Raw genomic sequence first — 21,991 nt, 5'->3', positions numbered from 1 at the left:
GTACCAGATGAATGTTTGGCTGCCAGTCAGGTCAGTGCAGGTGATTTCACAGATTAGTGTCACCCACTCTCCCTCACTCACTGTGCTTGATTTAATTTCAACCTTTACACCTGAGTGAGAAGAAGAAATACAATAACACAATATACTGAGTTATTCAACAAAATTGGTATAATATACATTCAATAGAGGTGATACTTTGATATTATACATTCATAAAAACATCATCATAACAACAGTGACAAAGCATTAGCAATAAGATCATGATTTTCACAATAAATTTACTATTTTATTATAACATGCTTTGACCTTTGATCTCCCCGCTCATCATCACTCAAGATCAATCATAAATTGTGTCTCACCATGGTGTGCTGTTTTTCTGTTGTGATTTAAAACAAATCCTTTCCTGTTTCCTGTTCTTAAACAGAGAATATTTTATTCTGCTGGAGTAGGATTGACCATAAATACAGACATGCATTCAGTACCGGCCCGAGGGTTTCAGGGGCCCTAAGAGCAATCCTGTCGACCCAGGGTGCAGGGTGCGGGGGGGGTGGGGGGGAGGCAGCCCTTTTTAATCTGTTGTCCGGGGGGGTCAACAGATTAAAATTGTATTTCATAACAACTCACATTACGTTGTTATGAAATATTTGGTTGTCATTCCGTTTTAAATTACTAACGCTGGTTTTGCGATAGGGGATGAATACCGCATGGGGGCCCCCTGGTGGCCACGGGGGCCCTAAGCAGCCGCTTAGTTCGCTTATGCCTCGGGCCGGCCCTGCATGCATTATTTCCCAGTAAAACAGAAGGTGGGCAGACACTCACATTTCACATTGACTGCAGGGGAAGTGACTCCTCCTGTAGGGCTGTAAGTCATTCCCCGTTCCATCTGGCTCAGCACACCTGAAAAACACACACACACACACACACACACACACACACACACACACACACACGCACACAAGCACACACACAAATACACACACACACACACACACACACAAATTGAAAACACAGATGTGTTGGCAACATGACAGATAAGGGATTCAATTAACAAAACTTTAAAACTACTGTACCTAATTTATATAGTACATCACTAATTGTACATGTGGAGCCCTTGATATGTTCTGGAGGCAGGGTGATATCTGTGGTTGGTTTTGTTGATATAATTTCGGACCTTCCAATAATATATATATATATATATATATATATATATAGTTGTTTTTTCAGTGATATAAGAATTTGCAGGTTCAAACGAATTAACTGCATAATCTTTTGTCCCTTTGTTAGCTATTTTAATACTTACTGACATCAGTAGATGGCAGTAGCCGCCAATAAATGTGAGATTCGCAGGTGCAGGAAGTCTTGCTTAGTAGCTAGCTTTGTTAAAAAGTAGCATTATGTCAAGCAAGTTAAGAGCGAGTGTCTGGGTACACTCTCGGCTGAAAACTGTTATGTTTTGCTAACAGTGAAAATGAACTGCTTTTATCAAAATATGTGGCACCAAAATACTTTTTTGCCATTCCAAGAATGCAACATGCACAGTCAACAGCTCTGATCATTTCGTAAAGCCACAGATATTTATATCATGCCTCTGTCTCAGTTTTAAAGCTGAGTGTGAAGAGGAACTTCTTATAAGTTCTCTCTTTTGCCCCTCTCTCTTCAGTTGAGAAATGTTGCACTACTTTAAACTAATGTACTATGTAGAATATCATTTTATAGAAATTATATACATTCCTGAAAGCAATTTAAATGTATTCACTTTTGCTGCTGATTGAGATAATGAAGGGAGACTAATAAATAGGAACACATGTGGATAAATGCTGTGTATGTTGAAGACTGAAACATCAGAACTACATTTGGAAGAAAAAAAAAACACAAACAATTTACCTGACACAGAGAGGAAGATTACCAACAAGGCATTGAAGAGCATGGCTGCATCAAATTGATAATATTCATCCAAATACACATATACAGGTCTTGATTATTATTTACACTGTAAAAATGAATGGCAGAAACAAACACTGTCAGAGTATTCTATTTATTCACATAAATACTACACAAGACTAACAAATATTACTGAAGACTAATAAATACTACACAAGCGCACACAGTGAGTTTGTGCTGCTAATGTCCCTAAATACTCCGTTTTTTATGAAGAGCTCACACAGTCCAGACAGCAAGGACTGTTGTTGACAATTGACAATTGATATTTGTATGGAAGAAACAGCAATCATTTCTAGTCTGAAAATACATTTTATTTTTTGATTTATCCCAGTTCAATCTTCTTGCACCACAAAATATTGTGACATAGTTTTGATTAAATTAAATGATATGATAATGCACTTACCAGGAGAGAGTTCTGATCTGGCCTCAGTGCTTTGCTAATGAGCCATTAGTATAAAACAGCCTTGCAGACAGAGCAGTGTGGCTGAATATGATCGGATATAAAATGCTTCACACTAAATATAAAAGTAGAATGTGTTACAGATCTGACTCACTTCCTGAAGGTGATACTCATTTTTAGATTTTATCGGATACAAACATTTGAATAAAATATACAGTCGTTTTCTTTGTGTCTGGGCTGGACCAGTAGTGCCTTTTCAAAAAGACTGGGTAATTCTCTTTTCTTTGCCCCCACTGTATTATTGAAATTTAGATGTCAATAATTATGTTCATTTTTGCATATTACGCTTATAAAATAAACATAACTACTGTGTTTACAAAAATGATTCCGGATTACAACACAAACTGATGCTAAGATCTGAGGCTTTGCCTATTCCAATACATCCATTAATCCATCCATTATCTATACCCGCTTATCCTGAGCTTGAGCTGGTGCTGGAGCCTATGCAAGCATGCATTGGGCGAGAGGCAGGAATACACTCTGGACAGGCTGCCAATCTATCGCAGGGAACACACACCATTCACTCACACATTCATACCTACGGGCAATTTAGAGTCTCCAATTGGCCTATTTGCATGTTTTTGGACCGTGGGAAGCAACCGGAGTACCCGGAGGTACATGCAAACTCCAGGCAGAAAGGCCCCAAGCCGAGATTCGAACCCAGTGCCTTCTTGCTGTGAGGCGACAGTGCTACCCACTGCACCACCATGCCACCCCTATTCCAATACATGTACAGTAGAGGTTAATATAAAAGTGACTGTAAAAGGTGTGATAGGCATCAGGCACAGGTAAACACCCATACATTCAGGAGCCCTATACAAAATCCATTACCTAAACCATTATTTAATTCAGTTTAGTAAAAGATCTTCCAAGAAATTCATCTGAAATGTACATACAGGACTCATCAATTTTAATAATTGCCCCATCTACAGGTAGATCGAATGTATTTACCTATCCCTCCTAGGTAAATTTTACTGCCACAAACAGCATGCTTTATCATTGCTACCATATGTAGCTCAGTCGTGTTTATGTTTCATGCATCGGATTTTTGACATGAAGCTGGAACATCAACAAAACGCTGCTGATGCTTGGCCTATAACCCTCTTATTAACATAAAGATTGCACACACTGTACTTTCACAGAAGATGAAAGGAGTGGACAGGCGTAGTTTTCGTATCTTTGTGTATGGCAGCAGTGCAGTATGGTGGTTTGGGGGTCCAGAGTGTGACTCTGACCACAGACAGTTAAAGCGCTGCTCACTTCCTGCAGCCTATTGTATTCTTTATTTTAATTCACATCTCAGTTCATACGGTCCTTCATGCACATAATTAGTTGCATTTCAATTCTGATATTTCATAAAGATGAGTTTTACAACATAAAACCTATTGTATAATATTATTATAGCATATTTCAAAGAGATTAATTTGATCCCCACGTGAACTAAATGGAATGCAGGCAAAACATGATGGCCATATGAAGAAAATAATGATAATATGTTTCAGAACAGAGGTTCGAGGTTCACAGTGCTTTACAATGCTCAAATAAACCTTAATACATTGATACACAAAATGAAACAATGTATGTAAAGAAAACAAATATAAATATGCATTCTTTCAAATATCTAAAACCAGACAGAAACTTAAATATGTGATCAATACAACAAGGCAATGTAAAATTAAGTACTAAAACACTGTTTTAAAAACATCTAGGACCTTACCTTTAAAAATGACTTGAGTTTGGAGATTATATAATGCACAGAATATAATACAATATGAGACTGTAATATCTTCAGACAGGGGTCTTGAGGACTATACAAAGGAGAAGCACACACACACATTATTTCTATAATAAAATTTAGTTTCACAAAAGTTGAAATGATGGCAAAATCTATTCTTCAGGAATAGAGCACACCAGTAAATGCAGTTCATTAACAGTTCTGCCCATGTCATGAAGCCAAAGAAATCTACTCATCTCTGTTGCAGTGCTGAGCATGAACAGGAACTTCAGATCAATCCTATGCTCTACATTTCACAATCCTGTGCTCTACATTTAATAGCAGATGTGTGGTAAAAACAAATGTAAAAAGATTCTGCTCAGCCTAGAATACCTAAACCAAATTCAAATTAAAATTCAAAATAACTTTATTTATCCATTAGGAACATCATTTGTGCAAAAGTGTCAACAAACACAGATTATGCAACATACACGTATGGATTAAAACAGATGTCCGCCTATAGGGCATCTAAACAACGTATGTGATCTTGTATGTAAGATTTAGATTCCCATTTCCTGTAACATATGTCTTTAATTTTTTGCTTTCCCTGTCTAATGAGTTAAACAGGTTATGTGAAATCATAGTAATTCTAAATAGATTTTCGCTTCTGATAGATATTGTAACCCCTGTAAACTGGCATTAATAAGCAGAACTGAAGTAGCTAAATTGTTTACCTGAGGCAGAGAGAAGGGCTTACAAAAATACTGTTGAGGTTGTTTGGGGCATGGCTGCATCGGCCTGAACATCGGCCTACCTCAGGACGCCTAGCACCTCCCCCTCTTCGCACCTGCACTTCCAGAACACGTCTCCTGTCTGTTCTGGCCCCACGATGGTGGAATGACCTCCCTGTGGAGGTCAGAACAGCTGAGACTGTGACCCATTTCAAACGACGACTGAAGACCCACCTCTTCAGGCTGCACCTCTCCCCATCCCTCCCTTCCCCCCTGTAAATGACTAAACTTAGGGTTGTAACTAGGCAGCTGTTTCATAGGTGACTTAGTTGATGCGCCTGTCTTAACGACTACTTGTATTTTTATTTTTATTTTTCCATAGATTGCGTTGTTGCCGTTCTCGTTGTTAGTGTTAATCAGTTTAACCATCAGGGTCCAAGTTGAACAATGCGGTTGTTCCCTGTACTTGGACCGGTACTTCTCTCTAGGGGTTTCGTCATACTTGTTCCTGGTTATGGTTATACACTTTGTTGTACGTCGCTCTGGATAAGAGCGTCTGCCAAATGCCTGTAATGTAATGTAATGTAATGTAATGAACATACATATAAAAAACATAACTTATATTATTGCCTTTTGTTTTTTAAGCCATAACCAAAATTCCACAAAATGAATCACTGATATTCAGCGTTTAACAGATAACATGTAAAGTAATAAAATAAAGAGTTACTTTCAGAAAACAATGATCTTTCTTTTGTTTTTATTTTTTTATTATTATGATTTCTTTTTACATTATTTTAATTTTAAGAAAGCTAATTTACTGTTTTAACGAATGCTGTGCATATTTACCCCACTGGTCACATAGCCACCTTTCAGCAGTGAGAGAGACTGATCTCCATTAGGATCACTAGATTAGCACAGAATAAAGCACTCGCTGTAATCCGTAGATCAGAGAACAACAACACTGTACTTAATTTTTTTTTACTGTTTGCAACAAATGCAACAAATTGAAGCGTGCAAAAATCAAAGATTTCTTCTCTCATCTTCTATCAAGGCACTCTATTGAATCATAACATTATTTTACATCTCAATGATAAAATGTGTTAACAGCCATTAAGAATAAAACAGGGCTAAATCATACACTTACGCTGGTAGAGGAGGTGTGATCTTAACGGTTTTCAAACTGTCTGAAACGGCCCTGCTGACAGGCTCATATTTCTGAGCATGCCAGACTGACTGTGATGAATGCAAAGCTTTAAGAATAATTGTTTCTATTTGTAAATATTATTACATTTTACTTTAACCAGGAGAGTCTCGTTGAGATTCAAAATCTCTTTTTCAAGAGTGTCCTGGCCAAGACAGACAGCAGCTCATGCAGGTTTAACATGGTTGGAGAATGACAATATAAAATCAAATTACAGACAACATAGATTATTTTACAAGAATGTAGCTTCACTGTGTAATTTGACATATTGGTACACAATAATGCATATAAAAACATAAAAGAGCTACATGAGCATCACAGCTGTGTAAAATATGTTAACAGTAGCTTAAAAGCCAGAAAAAAGAGGGAACCATGTTCCAATGCAAATGACAATATTTTGCTGCTGTAGCTTAGCCTATAACCCCCAGATCAACAAATGGATTGCACTTACTTTTGCAGAAGATGTAAAAAGCGGACAGGTGTAGTTATCTTTGTGAAAGTATCACATCTGTGGGGCCCCAAAGCGGGGACTGTGAGGTGCCCCTGCTTGGCTCTTTTGTGCAGAGCGGGCGCGGCTGTGGGTGAAGCTGCCTAATTTCAAGGCAAGAGCCACCCTGACCACAGACAGTTAAAGCGCTGCTCACTTCCTTCAGCCTGTTCTATTCTTTATTTTATTTCACACCTCAGTTCAGTGTCCTGAGGAGAAGGGCTGTTTCTGTGGTTGATGTTCATGTGACCTTCTAGAACTTTGGTTTGGCTTTGCCTGTTATACGGTCCTTCATGCACATAATTAGTTGCATTTCAATGCTTATACTTCATCAAGATGATTTTTACTACATACAGCCGATTGGATTATTGTATCTTTCACATTTCACAGAAATGAAATAGATGCCCACACATGAATAAAATGGAATTCATATGGAGGTTCAAGGTTCACAGTGCTTTACAATGCTCAAATAAATCATAATATATTGATAGACATAATAAAACAATGTATGTAAAGAAAACAAATACAAAGATGCATTATTTCAAATAGCTAAACAGACAGAAAGTAAAAATGGGGTGAATACCATTAATAAGGCAATGTAAAATGTAAAGCTAAAACACTGTTTTAAAAGATTTTGGACCTTGCCTTTAGAAGTGACTTGAGTTTGGAGACTGTAATCTACATTAACCTGCATTATAATCTTCCCATTCAATGTGAGAGAGTACATGTGCATGTACATGAGTTATGAGCGTGTGTGTAACAGGGTTATATAAACGTGTAACGGTGTCACAGGAGCATGTATGCAGCAGGGTTACATGAACATGCATGTTGCAGCAGGGTTACATGAACATGCATGTTGCAGCAGGGCTACATGAACATGCATGTTGCAGCAGGGTTACATGAACATGCATGTTGCAGCAGGGCTACATGAACATGCATGTTGCAGCAGGGTTACATGAACATGCATGTTGCAGCAGGGTTACATGAACATGCATGTTGCAGCAGGGCTACAGGAACATGCATGTTGCAGCAGGGCTACATGAACATGCATGTTGCAGCAGGGCTACAGTACTCTGGGAAAAATCCTCCACCAACAGCCCTTTATAAATTGGATAAGCTAGCAGAAATAGACAGCAGTTCTGTAAAGTTAAACACAAAAAGAGACTCTTTCACCCTGATCTCCATCATTTCTCATTCTCTGCAGATTCTCTCCTCTGTGTGTTTTAATCCCACCCTGAGGCCTCGTCAGCTCTCTGAAGCGCAGAGTTTGTGTCGCTGGCTGCGTTTGTCACTCTCTGAAGGCTCTGCTCTGCGGTGAGACACAGGAAGAGACTCAGTTACACATAAGTGCGCCTCCAGTTGCACTGTTAAAAGGGAACCAGAGTGGCCACACAGTCCCTTGCATTCCCTATGCACTCTGTTGTCCCCGAGAACGGATTCCTCTGTCGACTTAGTGGATTATATATCTCAGAATCACTTGAAGAATTTACATTACAGAAGTATATTTTTCACATGTTAAAAAATCATACTAAATAATATCCACAGATACAATTTCAACATATTGAGAGTTAAGTGGGGAATATTCCTCAATAGTTTTAACCAATAAAAATATGGAGGAAGACTGAAAATGACTGCATCACACAGTGATGAACTGGATGAACTGTAACTTGCCTGGTGTGTATCTGTGCTTTGTGTCTTCTGCTCAGCACAGACCTGCTGACTTTGTAGTTTCATAAAAATACAGCCTGTACACAGAACTGCCCTTTGCTTTTCTGAACGGCTGGTACGGTTATAATGGTGAAAATATCCAGGCGGGAACTTGTTACTTACAGTACGAGAGCGTCTGCTCCTCCCTCTCTCTCTGTTGGTGCTGTTCTTCCTGCTGAAAAGGGGGAGGGGAGGGGGGGGTGAGTAACAGACCTTCAGGAGCTGTGGATCAGCCATTCCAGATGACATTCTGTCATAACATTCCCACCTGCTCCTCGGAATTCAACAGCAAATTAGTAAAAATACTGCATATCTCTCTGATATCTAATGGTGAATTTCTATAATCATGTCTTCTCAGTGATGATTGATACCCAGATGCTTTTGCATTGCAAACATTTACCTTGTGCACACCATGACAGTAAAGAGTGCAAAAGCCACTGTGATTCCAACAACCCTCCATACAAGCGCTGTCTTATCTTCTGCTGTAAATAAACAGACATAGCATTTCAATTTACATTTATATAGCCGAGGATTATATAATCAAGAGTCGTGTAAAATAAGTGCATGCATCCATGTAGGAAGGTCAATGCAACACAGAAAATCAACTCAATCTCCATTAAAAAAAGTTATGTGAGTAGACCAGCAAAACAATAATAAATAACAGATATGAGCGTACATACCATAATTCCCCAAAATATATGAACTATCTTCAAAATTGTGTAGATGTACTTAAGGTGGTATAAATCAAAAAGATGCAAATAACCTGAATTACATATGAAATACAAACATGCAGATACACATGTCAACTTCAAACAAGTGTGCACAGAGTCACTGAGATGTCTTCCCATTGGGAAGGGATGAACAAGTAACCAGAGACCTGACAAATGTTTGAATTTTAATTTATTTTTATTTAACCATTATTTAACCAGGAAACCCCCCATTGAGATTGAAATCTCTTTTGCAAGGGGGACCTGCCCAACAAGACTTACACCTAACAAAATGTACAAACATCAAATGTGGAACGAGACAGAGGTGTAACAATAATTAAAAGTAGAGAAGAGGTCAAAAGAGGTTAAAAGCAGGAGCATACTGCGGTCACAGAGTCATGAATTGCGAGTTTAAAGTCCAGAATTGAAATTAATTTATCAAGCGGGACCTCTGACAAAGCTTCTGCATCTGTTGAAGCTTTGGCTTGTCCATTTTAGTGGGATCTTAAATTTTAACAGTATGCTTGACTGTTCCATACTGGAACTGAGTTTACGTGGTCTGAAAATGAAAAGAGCCTCTTACTGGTTGTGGGGTGGGGGATGAGGGGTTCAGGCAGGTTACTATTGCCTTCCCTGGACTCCGCACCAACCAAAACTGACCTTCATCCCTATTCATAGAGTATTTCAGAGTAAGAGAGCTGATCTCAGATCATGTTTCCTCTCTTCATATCCAAGCTATATCCATAATTGCCTTAAGGCAAAACTAATTATAGATCAGACCTATTCTCTGAGACGGTTTATGAACTGTAGAGTTGTGCTTGGAGGTTCTGGGCAAGTGAGTCATGTTTTCTAATCTGGATGATGGTTCCTGTGGTCCGGGCCATACAGTGTAGTGAGTGATACTATGACTCAGATACTATGACTCCAGGGGTGAGAAAGTAAAGCCCTGCCATGTGTTTCTTCTGCCCATGAACTCATCCAGCTGATTTCACTAATTAGTTATTGCTTCTGGCTGAAGAGTTGTGCTAATGAGCAAATCCTGGTGATTGGGACAAAATATTTGGGGACGACTTTTACTTTTTCTCTGCTCTGACTACCACAATAAGATTAAATATGCAAGCGATCAATAACAGATCCTAAAACAGGAACAATCACCCTTGATCAAAACAATGACATATTTCTCCTCATCATGTGTCACTCACTGTGTCTATTGATTGACATACCAGCAGAGGTCTGATCTCCATGTGTGTTCAGTGCCACGCAGTAGTACTGTCCAAAGATCCAAGATGTAAAGTTGGAAAAGCTCACAATCCTTTCTGATCCTGTCTGCAAGTCTGCAGGTCAAGGAAATAAAACATATTTTCTAAGTGTTTATTTTATCTCCATGTGCAATACATTTATATATCTTTAAATAAATTAACATGATCATTTTCCTTCTCACCCCTCATCATTTTATCTGTTAAAATGTTAGTATCATACATGCATAGTTTATGGGAATTGCGATTTATTTTTAATAAATATTTTAATAAAATGAATCTCTCCCTAATTTTCTATAATTTGTATGACAATTTGCCACCTGCGTGTGCATAAAGAAGACTGCAGTAAAGGTACTGGTGCTATGCAGTGCACCTGCCTGTGAGCCTGTACCTATGGTCCAAACTGACTCTCAGTCACAGTCAAAGACTCAGACCTGTCACTGCAGTGCCCAGACAGTGCTGAAGGTGAGCACTGTAACCAATCGAGCCACTTTGGAGCCCGTTGTGAGATGTTATTTACTGCATGTCATGGTCTACGGTTCCATTATGACCATTTCCCACAATGCCCTGTGGCTTTAAAGACCTTCCAAAAGAAGGCTACTCTAGGGGACTTGTTACCAGGCCACTACATAGACAGAAAAATGCACGCATTCATATACCGTATGTGACTTTGCATAGAAAGTGTGTGCTAGAAGCACAGCGTTAAAATTAGTACACATTGTATGTTTGCTATAACGTGTACATATGGCAGGCACGCTGTCTGCGAACCAGCCAATGGCATTCCAGCTATTCAAGTGACAGTGTCGAGAAACTAATAACTTACAAGACGACTGCTTGACATAATCGTGAGATCAATTTACTCAGAACTGGAAAATAAATTCTGGCCGTACCTTGTATTAGGACCAGTAGAGCAGAAGCATTCTGAGCTCCAAGTCTGTTCTGTGCCTCACAGTAGTACTGTCCTCTGTTCCAGGATCCAAAGTTAGAAAAGTTCAAACTCTGTCCAGATCCAGCCTGCCAGGCTCCAGTGTCATTCTTCCTAAACCAGGTGTAGTTCTGCACTGGTGGGTTGGCATCACTGCTGCAGGTCAGAGTCACTGAACTGCCCTCCTTTATTTCACCAGAGGGACTCATTGATACTGACACGCTCATCGGACGATCTGAAAGAGAAAATAGCAGGTCCTGCAGTTTTAAATTAAAGTCACACTGAGGTATTCTTGGGAGCATCTAAAATCATTAGAAAAATGTGTTGAATTCCATATAATTTCTCACTCACTGTGTTGCATCTCAAAACACTAGCAGAGACATTTATTTCAAAGTAATGTTTATAATGGAGCTGAAATCTCACAATGTGATGTGGAGGGGTGGTGTGGTTAGGGCGCCATCTGCAGGTGGAGTGGGAGCAGTATAACTGGCTAACAACCACGCCTGTTTGCAGTTACAATTGATTGGTAATAGTTTATGTGCTCTGCCTGCAGTGAGACCGGGGTGCTGGAATGAGAGACGCACGCGGGAGCCGCATACCATCTAATACCCGTCCTTATCCTGTATGTTTTGTTTTTTGTTTTGTTTCCGTGCTTTTGGTATCGAGCGCACAATAAAGCCTTGGTGCCTCTATGACGGATTGTGTGCTTTGTGTGGAAAAGGACTGCAGAACCTGTTACAATAAATATCCCAGTATATCATGCTTTGTTACAAAATGAACTGGATATACTGTAGCTTTTTATGGTAGTTGGAAAATGACACAGCAGAATCAAGTTTTCAAAAGTGACAGAAGTATTTAGATATGTCTTTTTAGCATCTTCATTAATAATGATAACTTCATTTTTTAAAGTTGACCAGCAGCATGTGGTATTTTTTTTGCCCTTTGCAAACTCAAGATGACTACACGATTTACCTAAGACACGTCAGTATGATCAGACTCATCACTGTATGGTAATGTAATTATACCTGATTTCTCCTCCACTGGCCAGTGTGACTGCTTTACTCAGTGTCTTACTGCTGTGAAGTTACCCAAAGACACTCAGGAAATACTGATTCTCTGCTCTGTGTGTCTGAAGCTGAGATGCACTGATATACTCACATTGCACATCAAGACGTTTAGGAGGAGATGTTTTTGTCCCAATCCCATTCCCTGCCTGACAGGTGTATTCTCCTTCATCCTGCAGTGTGATGCTTTTAATGGTGTACCTGTCCACTGGTCCTCCTGTCTCTGAGGATACAGGTTTATTATTCTTATACCAGGTGTAGCTCTGCACTGGTGGGTTGGCATCACTGCTGCAGGTCAGAGTCACTGAACTGCCCTCCACTATTTTACCAGCTGATACTGAGACGCTCTTCGGAGGATCTGAAAGAGAAAATAACAGGTTTTGCAGTTTTAAATAAAAGTCACACTGAGGTGTTCTTGGGAACATCTAAAATCATTTGAAAAATGTGTTAAATTCCATATAATTTCTCAGTCATTGTGTGGCGTCTCAAAAAACACTAGTAGAGACATTTATTTCAAAGTAATGTTTATAATGGAGCTGAAATCTCACAACGTGATGTGGAGGGGTGGTGTGGTTAGGTCGCCATCTGCAGGCAGAGTGGGAGCAGTACAGCTGGCTAACAACCACGCCTGTTTGCAGTTACAATTGATTGGTAATAGTTTATATGCTCTGCCTGCAGTGAGACCGGGGTGTTGGAATGAGAGACGCACGCGGGAGCGGCATGCCATCTAATCCCCGTCCAAATCGTGTGTGTTGTGTTTTGTTTTTGTTTCCGTGTTTTTGGTATCGAGCGCACAATAAAGCCTTGGTGCCTCTAACAACGACGGATTTTGTGGTTTGTGGGGAAAAGGACTGCAGAACCTGTTACAGTAAATATCCCAGTATATCATGCTTAGTTAAAAAATGAACTGGATATACTGTAGCTTTTTATGGTAGTTGGAAAATGACCCAGCAGAATCAAGTTTTCAAAAGTGACAGAAGTATTTAGATATGTCGTTTTAGCATCTTCATTAATAATGATAATTTCATTTTTTAAAGTTGAACAGCTGCATGTGGTACTTATTTTGCCCTTTGCAAAGTCAAAATGACTACACGTTTTACCTAAGACATGTCAGTATGATCAAACTCATCACTGTAGGATAATGTAATTATATTTGATTTCTCCTCCACTGGTCAGTGTGACTGCTTTACTCAGTGTCTTACTGCTGTGAAGTTACCCAAAGACACTCAGGAGATACTGACTCTCTGCTCTGTGTGTCTGAAGCTGAGATGCACTGATATACTCACACTGCACATCAAGACGTATAGGAGGAGATCTGTTTGTCCCAATCCCATTCCCTGCCTCACAGTAGTATTCTCCTGCATCCTGCAGTGTGATGCTTTTAATGGAATAACTCCGGTCTGATCCTCCCCATGAGGATACAGCTCTATTATTCTTATACCAGGTGTATCTCTGCACTGGTGGGTTGGCATCACTGCTGCAGGTCAGAGTCACTGATTTGCCCTCCACTATTTCACCAGGGGGCACTGATACTGAGGTGTTCTTTGGAGGATCTGAAAGAGAAAATAACAGGTCCTGCAGTTTTATATAGATCTCACACTTACTTCAGTTAAAGTATGTTTCCTTTTCCTCAATGTTTCCAATATGTCATTTTGTTTGACTGCTATTATTGCAATGCCATCTTTCTTTCAATTTTAAGAATGAACTTAATCCGATATCGTTTCTAAACATAATAACTTCCATTTCCTAATCATTATCTGCAGGTTGCTCTTCTGCCCAGTTCTCATGTCTTTTAAAGGTATATTAAAGTACAACTGCATCACCGCTTTTTCAAAATGAGTAACAAATGAGGCTCAGTAAAGTTAAATGTATGAGTTTGTCTTCAAATACTCACAGAGAGTCACTGCTGGGGACGGGAGATTCTCATGGCCATTTACTGCACAGGAGTAGCTGCCTGCATCTCCAATACTGGCTATGAACTGAAGGTCATGATTTTGATATTTCTGGGTGGTGTGAGACAGATATTGTCCATTCTTGTACCAGATGAATGTTTGGCTGCCAGTCAGGTCAGTGCAGGTGATTTTACAGGCTAATGTCACCCTCACTCCCTCACTCACTGTGTTAGATTTCATTTCAACCGTTACACCTGAATGAGAAGAAGAAATACAATAACACAATATACTGAGTTATTCAACATAATTCCACATTGTACAGCACCCACAATAAATGTATGAATGCATATTACTCTAAATGGTCCAACTTTTCATTTCAATTAAAGATTGAAGTCAACTGAGACCCCAAAATCTCAATCTGTCTAATAATGGAATGCTTGTTCTCTCAGAAGAATCTCTTGGTTCTTGTGCATAAATTAATGTAAAATACACAAACTAGACCTCAAACACTCACATCTCACACTGAGAGTCACGGCAGGGGAAACAAGACGCTGATCGTCGTTTACAGCACAGGAGTATCTGCCAGTATCTTCACTTTTGGCAGTGAACTTTATATTGGCCTGGGAGAACCTGTAGTAGTCAGTCAGATGCTGCTCATTCTTGTACCAGAAGAAGCTGTTGCCCAGCCAAGTGCAGGTTGCTCTACAGGTCAGTTCCACTGTCTCTCCCCCTGACACTGTGTCAGAATTTATTTCCACCTTCACACCTGGGTGAAGGAACAAAATGCAGAAAGAAAAACATCCAGTTATTCAACCAACTTCTCACCCTCTTCTGCTTCTCCCTCAGAACCAGGTAAACTGTACTTATTGGTATAATATAAATTCAATAGAGGTGATACATTGATATTATACATTCATAAAGATATCATCATAACAACAGTGACAAAGCATTAGCAATATGATCATGATCATTTTCACAATCAATTTACAATTTTTTAATATGCTTTGACCTTTGATCTCCCTGCTCATGATCAACCCTAAATTGTGTCTCACCATGGTGTGCTGTTTTTCTGTTGTGAATTAAAACAAATCCTTTCCTGTTTCCTGTTCTTAAACAGATAATATTTTATTCTGCTGGAGTAGGATTGACCATAAATACAGACATGCATTCAGTACCGGCCCGAGGGTTTCGGGGGCCCTAAGAGCAATCCTGTCGACCCGGGGTGGGGGGGGGGGGTGCCCCTTTTTAATCTGTTGCCTGGGGGGGTGGGGGGGTGGGGGGCGTGGCTGCTTTGTAATATCCGTCTTACATTACGTTGTTATGAAATATTCGGTTGTCATTCCGTTTTAAATTACTAACGCTGGTTTTGCGATAGGGGATGAATACCGCATGGGGGCCCCCTGGTGGCCACGGGGGCCCTATGCAGCCGCTTAGTTCGCTTATGCCTCGGGCCGGCCCTGCATGCATTATTTCCCAGTAAAACAGAAGGTGGGCAGACACTCACATTTCACATTGACTGCAGGGGAAGTGACTCCTCCTGTAGCACAGGAGTAGAGATCTGTATCATCAGTGCTGGCTACATTGATGGATTTTTTATTTTTATTGGACACAACTTTTCCATTCTTGTTCCAGGTAAAGGTAGGGCTGCCACTCAAAGTGCAGGTGCTGCTACAGGTCAGTGTTACACTCTGTGCCTCATTCTCTGTCACTTTCACCTGAAGACCTGCACACAAGAATCAACATGATAAAAAAGACCATTCTGTTTCTATTAGAAAATGATTAGGAGTTAAAAAAAAAATTAAAATTTTTTTTTTTTTTTAAGTTGTGTAAGTCGCTCTGGATAAGAGCGTCTGCTAAATGCCTGTAATGTAATGTAATGTAATGAGTATTGCCAGTTCATAGTATATAAAGCAAGTTTAGAATTACCTGTAACTGTCAATGAGACTCCAGGCTGACCAGTATATTTTCCATCTTGCCTGTTAGTCAGGAACCTGAAGCGATATATTGCAGAATCGCTTTCTCTCAGCTGGTTTATTCTGAAAGTGCAGTCACTGTTCTTATCCCCCAGATACTCCACACGGTGAGAGTACTCTGAGTCCTGGGACAGGTCCTCAGGCCCCTGTGGCTCATTCCAGTGAATAAACCAGAATGTTTGCCGCACTGTGTAATCTGTGGGATGTGAGTAAGAGCACTTCATGTCTACTGAAGACCCATTTAAGGCACAGATTCTCTCAGGGGTGTAAGTCACTCCCCATCCCTCCTGGCACAGAACACCTGAAAAATACAAACACACACACACATGCAAACACACACACACGCACACACACACACACATGCATACACACACACAAATTTAAGACACACATGTGTTGACAACATTACAGATAAGGGATTAACAAAACTTTAAAACTACTGCACCTAACTTATATAGCACATCAATAATTGTACATGTGGAGCCCTTGATATGTTCTGGAGGCGGGGTGATATCTGTGGTTGGTTTTGTTGATATAATTTCGGACCTTCTCATAATATATATATATATATATATATATATATATATATATACACACACATATATATATATAGTTGTTTTCTCAGTGATATAAGAATTTGCAGGTTCAAATGAATTAACTGCATAATCTTTTGTCCCTCTGATGGCTATTTTAATACTAACTGACATCAGTAGATGGCAGTAGCCGCCAATAAATGTGAGATTCGCAGGTACAGGAAGTCTTGCTTAGTAGCTAGCTTTGTTAAAAAGTAGCATTATGCCAAGCAAGTTAAGAGCGAGTGTCTGCATACACTGTCAGCTGAAAATTGTTATGCTTTGCTAACAGTGAAAATGAACTGCTTTTATCAAAATATGTGGCACCAAAATACTTTTTCGCCATTCTAAGAATGCAACATGCACAGTCAACAGCTCCGATCATTTTTTAAAGCAACAGATATTTATATCATGCCTTTGTCTCAGTTTTAAAGCTGAGTGTGAAGAGGAACTTCTTATAAGTTCTCTCTTTTGCCCTTCTCTCTTCAGAAGAGAAATGTTGCACTACTCTAAACTAATGTACTGTAGAATATAATTTTATAGAAATTATATACATTTCTTAAAGCAATTTAAATGTATTCGATTTTGCTGCTGATTGAGATAATGAAGAGAGACTAATAAATAGGAACACATGCTGATAAATACTTTATATGTTGAAGACTGAAACATCAGAACTACATTTGGAAAAAAAAACACAAACAATTTACCTGACACAGAGAGGACGATTACCAACAAGGTATTGAAGAGCATGGCTGCATCCGATTGATAATATTCATCCAAATGCACATATACAGGTCTTGATTATTATTTACACTGTAAAAATGAATGGCAGAAACATACACTGTCAGAGTATTCTATTTATTCACATAAATACTACACAAGACTAACAAATATTACAGAAGACTAATAAATACTACACAAGCGCACACAGTGAGTTAAGGTGCTGCTAATGTCCATATATGTTCAGGCTTTGATGAAGAGCTCACACAGATGCAAGACAGCAGAGACTCAGACAGCCTTTTACTTGATGAATATTATTTGTATGGAAGAAATAGCGATAATATCTACCCAGATAATACATTTTATTTTCATATTTGATTCCAGTTTTTTCTTCTTTCACTCCAAAATACTGTGAGATAATTTTGACTAAATGAAATAATATGATAATGCACTTACCAGGAGAGAATTCTGGTCTAGCCTCTGGTGCATTGCTAATAAGCCATTAGTATTAAACAGCCTTACAGACAGAGCAGTGTGCCTGAATATGATCGGAAATAAAATGCTTCACACTAAATATAAAAGTAGAATGTGTTATAGATCTGACTCACTTCCTGAAGTTGATACTCGTTTTAGATTTTATCGGATACAAACGTTTGAATAAAATATACAGAGTCGTTCTCTTTGTGTCTGGACTGGACCAGTAGTGCCTTTTCAAAAAGACTGGGTAATTCTCATTTCACTGTGTTATTGAAATTCAGATGTCAATATTTATGTTCATTATTGCATATTACATTTGTAAAATAAACATTACTACTACGTTTACAAAAATGATTCCGGATTACAACACAAACCGTTACAAATATCTGAGGCTTTGCCTATACCAATACATCCATTAATCCACCCATTATCTATACCTGCTTATCCTGAGCTGGAGCTGGTGCTGGAGCCTATCCAAGCATGCATTGGGCGAGAGGCAGGAATACACTCTGGTCAGGCTGCCAATCTATCGCAGGGAACACACACCATTCACTCACACATTCAAATCTATGGGCAATTTAGAGTCTCCAATTGGCCTATTTGCATGTTTTTGGACCGTGGGGGGCAACCGGAGTACCCGGAGGTACATGCAAACTCCAGACAGAAAGGCCCCAAGCCGAGATTCGAACCCAATGCCTTCTTGCTGGGAGGCGACAGTGCTACCCATTGCACCACCCCTATTCCAATACATGTACAGTAGAGGTTAAAATAAAAGTGACTGTAAAAGGTGTGATAGGCATCAGGCACAGATAAACATTCATACATTCAGGAGCCTTATACAAAACCCATTGCTTAAACCAGATTATTTAATTCAGTTTAGTAAAAGATTTTCCAATAAATTGATCTGAAATGTGCATACAGGACTCATCTATTTTAATAATTTCCCCAACTACAGGTAGATTGAATGTATTGCATCCATCTATCCCTCCTAGGTAATTTTTACTGCCACAAACAGCATGCTTTACCATTGCTACCATACATAGCTCAGTCGTGTTTATGTTTCATGCATAGGATTTTTGACATGAGGCCGAAACATCAACAAAACGCTGCTGTTGCTTAGCCTATAACCCCCAGATCAACATATAGATTGCACTTACTTTCGCAGAAGATAAAAGTAGCGGACAGGTGTAGTTATCTTTGTGAAAGCATCACAGCTCTGGGGCCTCAAAGCGGGTACTGTGAGGTGCCCCTGCTTGGCTCTTTTGTGCAGAGGAGTAGCGGGCACGGCTGTGCGTGAAGCTGCTTAATTTCGGACTAGTGCCACCCTGACCACAGACAGTGGAGGAAGTTAAAATGCCGCTCACTTCCTGCAGCCTGTTCTATTCTTTATTTCATTTCACATCTCTGTTCAGTTCTGGTGCTGCAGCACTGTTTCTGTGGTTGATTTTCATGTGACCTTTTAGAACTTTGGTTTTGCTTTGCCTGTTATACGGTCCTTCATGCACATAATTAGTTGCAATTTCAATGCTATATGATATTTCATAAAGATGACTTTTACTACATACAACCTCTTGTATGGTATTGTGTTAGTTATTGTGTCTTCCACATTTCACAGAGATGAACTAGATCCTCACATGTGAACAAAATGGAACTTATTTATTTGTTTATTTGTTTTTATTTTCTTTCTTGGGGGGGGGTGGGGGTGGGGTGAGGGGGATATGCAGGCAAATGATAATATTTTTCAGAATAGAGGTTTGAGGTTCACAGTGCTTTACAATGCTCAAATAAACCATAATACAGTAATACACAAAATAAAACAATGTATGTAAAGAAAACAAATAAAAAGATGCATTATTTCAAATAGCTAAACAGACAGAATCAGTAAATTTGGGCTCAATACAACAAGGCAATGTAAAATGTGAAACTAAAACACTGTTGTAAAGGATTTTGGACCTTGCCTTTAAAAGTGACTTGAGTTTGGAGAATATAATCTACATTAATCTGCATTATAATCTTCCTATTCAATGTGAGAGAGTACATGCGCATGTACATGAGTTATGAGCGTGTGTGTAACAGAGTTATATAAACGTGTAACGGTGTTACAGGAGCATGTATGCAGCAGGGTTACATGAACATGCATGTTGCAGCAGGGTTACAGTACTTTGGGAATAATCCTCCACCAACAGCTCTTTATAAATTGGATAAACTAGCAGAAACAGACAGCAGTTCTGTAAAGTTAAAGACAAAAAGAGACTCTTTCACCCTGATCTCCACCATTTCTCATTCTCTGCAGATTCTCTCCTCTGTGTGTTTTAATCCCACACTGAGGCCTCGTCAGCTCTCTGAAGCGCAGAGTTTGTGTCGCTGGCTGCGTTTGTCACTCTCTGAAGGCTCTGCTCTGAGGTGAGACACAGGAAGAGACTCAGTCACACATAAGTGCGCCTCCAGTTGCACTGTTAAAAGGGAACCAGAGTGGCCACACAACCCCTTGCATTCCCTATCCACTCTGTAGTCCCCGAGAACGGATTCCTCTGTTGACTTAGTGGATTATATATCTCAGAATCACTTGAAGAATTTACACTACAGAAGTATATTTTTCACATTTCAAAAAATCACACTAAATAATTTCCATAGATACATGTTCAACACATTGAGAGTTAAGTGGGTAATATTCCTCAATAGGTTAAACCAATAAAAATAAGGAGGAAGACTGAAAATGACTGCATCACACAGTGATGAACTGGATGAACTGTAACTTTCCTGGTGTGTATCTGTGCTTTGTGTCTTCTGCCCAGCACAGACCCACTGACTTTGTAGTTTCATAAAAATACAGCATGTACACAGAACTGTCCTTTGCTTTTCTGAACGGCTGGTACGGTTATAATGGTGAGAATATCCAGGTGGGAACTTGTTACTTACAGTACGAGAGCGTCTGCTCCTCCCTCTCTCTCTGTTGGTGCTCTTCTTCCTGCTGAAAAGGGGGAGGTGGGGGGGGGGTGAGTAACAGACCTTCAGGAGCTGTGGATCAGCCACCTCAGACGACATTCTGTCATAACATTCCCACCTGCTCCTCTGAATTCAACGGCAAATTAGTAAAAATACTGCATATCTCTCTGACATCTAATGGTGAATATCTATAATCATGTCTTCTCAGTGATGATTGGTACCCAGATGCGTTTGCATTGCAAACATTTACCTTGTGCACACCATGACAGTAAAGAGTGCAAAAGCCACAGAGATTCCAACAACTGTCCATACGAGCACTGTCTTATCTCCTGCTATAAATAAACAGATATAGCATTTCAATTTACATTGAATTCCCTATTTTCTTGTTTTAGTTTACATTGTTTAGATTTAGGTATAGCGGCTGTGGGATGTATTCTTTTATTTTACTGTTAGTATTCCTGTATATTGGTCATCTGGGTCAGGTATCTATGGCTATCTGAGTATGCAGTACTCACAATGCACAGCAGAGGGCAGTAGCGGAGCTGCTTGGGAAGGAAATGGGATGACTCCGTGCACAGATTTCAGTGTTTGCCAAAGCAGTGAAAGTGAAACATGCTACTACGAAGTGATCATTCTTTTGTGCATTGTATTGGATATTGCAGGTGAGATAATGGTTTATAAGTGATGCAGCGCCACTGTATTAGGAGGGAAATGTGTATAATGTGTTTTGAGGAACTAGAGTGTTTTGACTAAGTTAGCTAACGTGGCGCATGTGGAGTGGGGCCTAGCAATATGATTAGCCATAGCAGAGATGTAGCTAGCTACTTCGCGGGAATATCGTTCGCCTACCTGATGTCAGTGATGGATGTATGGGATATGACCAGTGTAAATGGGTTATTGAGATTATTATTATTATTTTATTTAACAGGAAGCGTCAAAACTCCGACCACAAACGTTAACCTGAATCGCAGACAATCCGTGGCGTTAGCTCCCGACCGAGTACTAGCCCTTATAACGTATACAGTAAATGGTACTAACGTTAGCTAGTAGGTTATGTGTTGCAGGGCTACGGCAATAGCAGCTGCCAAAGTTTTAATTGTTTCTTCTGTTTGCGATGAAGGGGGCAAATTATCAAGCGAGGTATCCAAGTAGTTACGTTATAACTAGTTGGTCAAGTTTAAATCACATTAGCGCTATTATCACTGGTTTCTAACAGCC

At 39.6% G+C, this 21,991-nt stretch overlaps 3 protein-coding genes across 7 annotated transcripts in view; all 3 read right to left on the bottom strand.

The window, feature by feature from the left end:
• The window catches only part of LOC118232142 (basement membrane-specific heparan sulfate proteoglycan core protein-like), a 1,449,502-nt gene that overhangs the window by 801,879 nt on the left and 625,632 nt on the right, over positions 1-21,991 (bottom strand). The gene's annotated exons all lie outside the window — the stretch shown is intronic.
• LOC118232246 (B-cell receptor CD22-like) overlaps positions 1-21,991 on the bottom strand; it is a 282,573-nt gene that overhangs the window by 230,471 nt on the left and 30,111 nt on the right. The gene's annotated exons all lie outside the window — the stretch shown is intronic.
• Positions 7,599-11,381, bottom strand: LOC118232263. Of its 5 annotated transcripts, none has more exons than XM_035427114.1 (5): positions 11,095-11,381; positions 10,151-10,282; positions 8,642-8,720; positions 8,365-8,416; positions 7,599-7,838 (listed from the first exon to the last, which is right to left on the bottom strand). In XM_035427114.1, exons 1-5 carry the CDS (start codon positions 11,354-11,356, stop codon positions 7,758-7,760), a joined length of 606 nt encoding a protein of 201 aa, XP_035283005.1. In that variant the 5' UTR covers positions 11,357-11,381; the 3' UTR covers positions 7,599-7,757. The 5 variants fall into 5 exon arrangements, with proteins under 5 accessions (XP_035283005.1, XP_035283034.1, XP_035282996.1 ...); XM_035427143.1 differs by having other exon boundaries at positions 7,599-7,843; positions 8,642-8,723; positions 11,095-11,380; XM_035427105.1 differs by having other exon boundaries at positions 8,642-8,723; positions 11,095-11,380.

Source organism: Anguilla anguilla, chromosome 1 (assembly GCF_013347855.1).
Source record: "Anguilla anguilla isolate fAngAng1 chromosome 1, fAngAng1.pri, whole genome shotgun sequence".
Taxonomy (NCBI): domain Eukaryota; kingdom Metazoa; phylum Chordata; class Actinopteri; order Anguilliformes; family Anguillidae; genus Anguilla; species Anguilla anguilla.
This window is presented reverse-complemented; position numbering and strand designations above follow the sequence as displayed.

Excerpts from the sequence above, each read along its gene's own strand:
- LOC118232263 (XM_035427105.1), bottom strand. The coding sequence starts at position 11,356 with ATGAGCGTGTCAGTATCAATGAGTCCCTCTGGTGAAATAAAGGAGGGC. Across the intron at positions 8,724-10,150 it reads TATGTCAATCAATAGACACA|CAGAAGATAAGACAGCGCTT; the intron begins GTGAGTGACACA and ends GTTTATTTACAG. Across the intron at positions 8,417-8,641 it reads ACTGTCATGGTGTGCACAAG|CAGGAAGAACAGCACCAACA; the intron begins GTAAATGTTTGC and ends CCCCCTTTTCAG.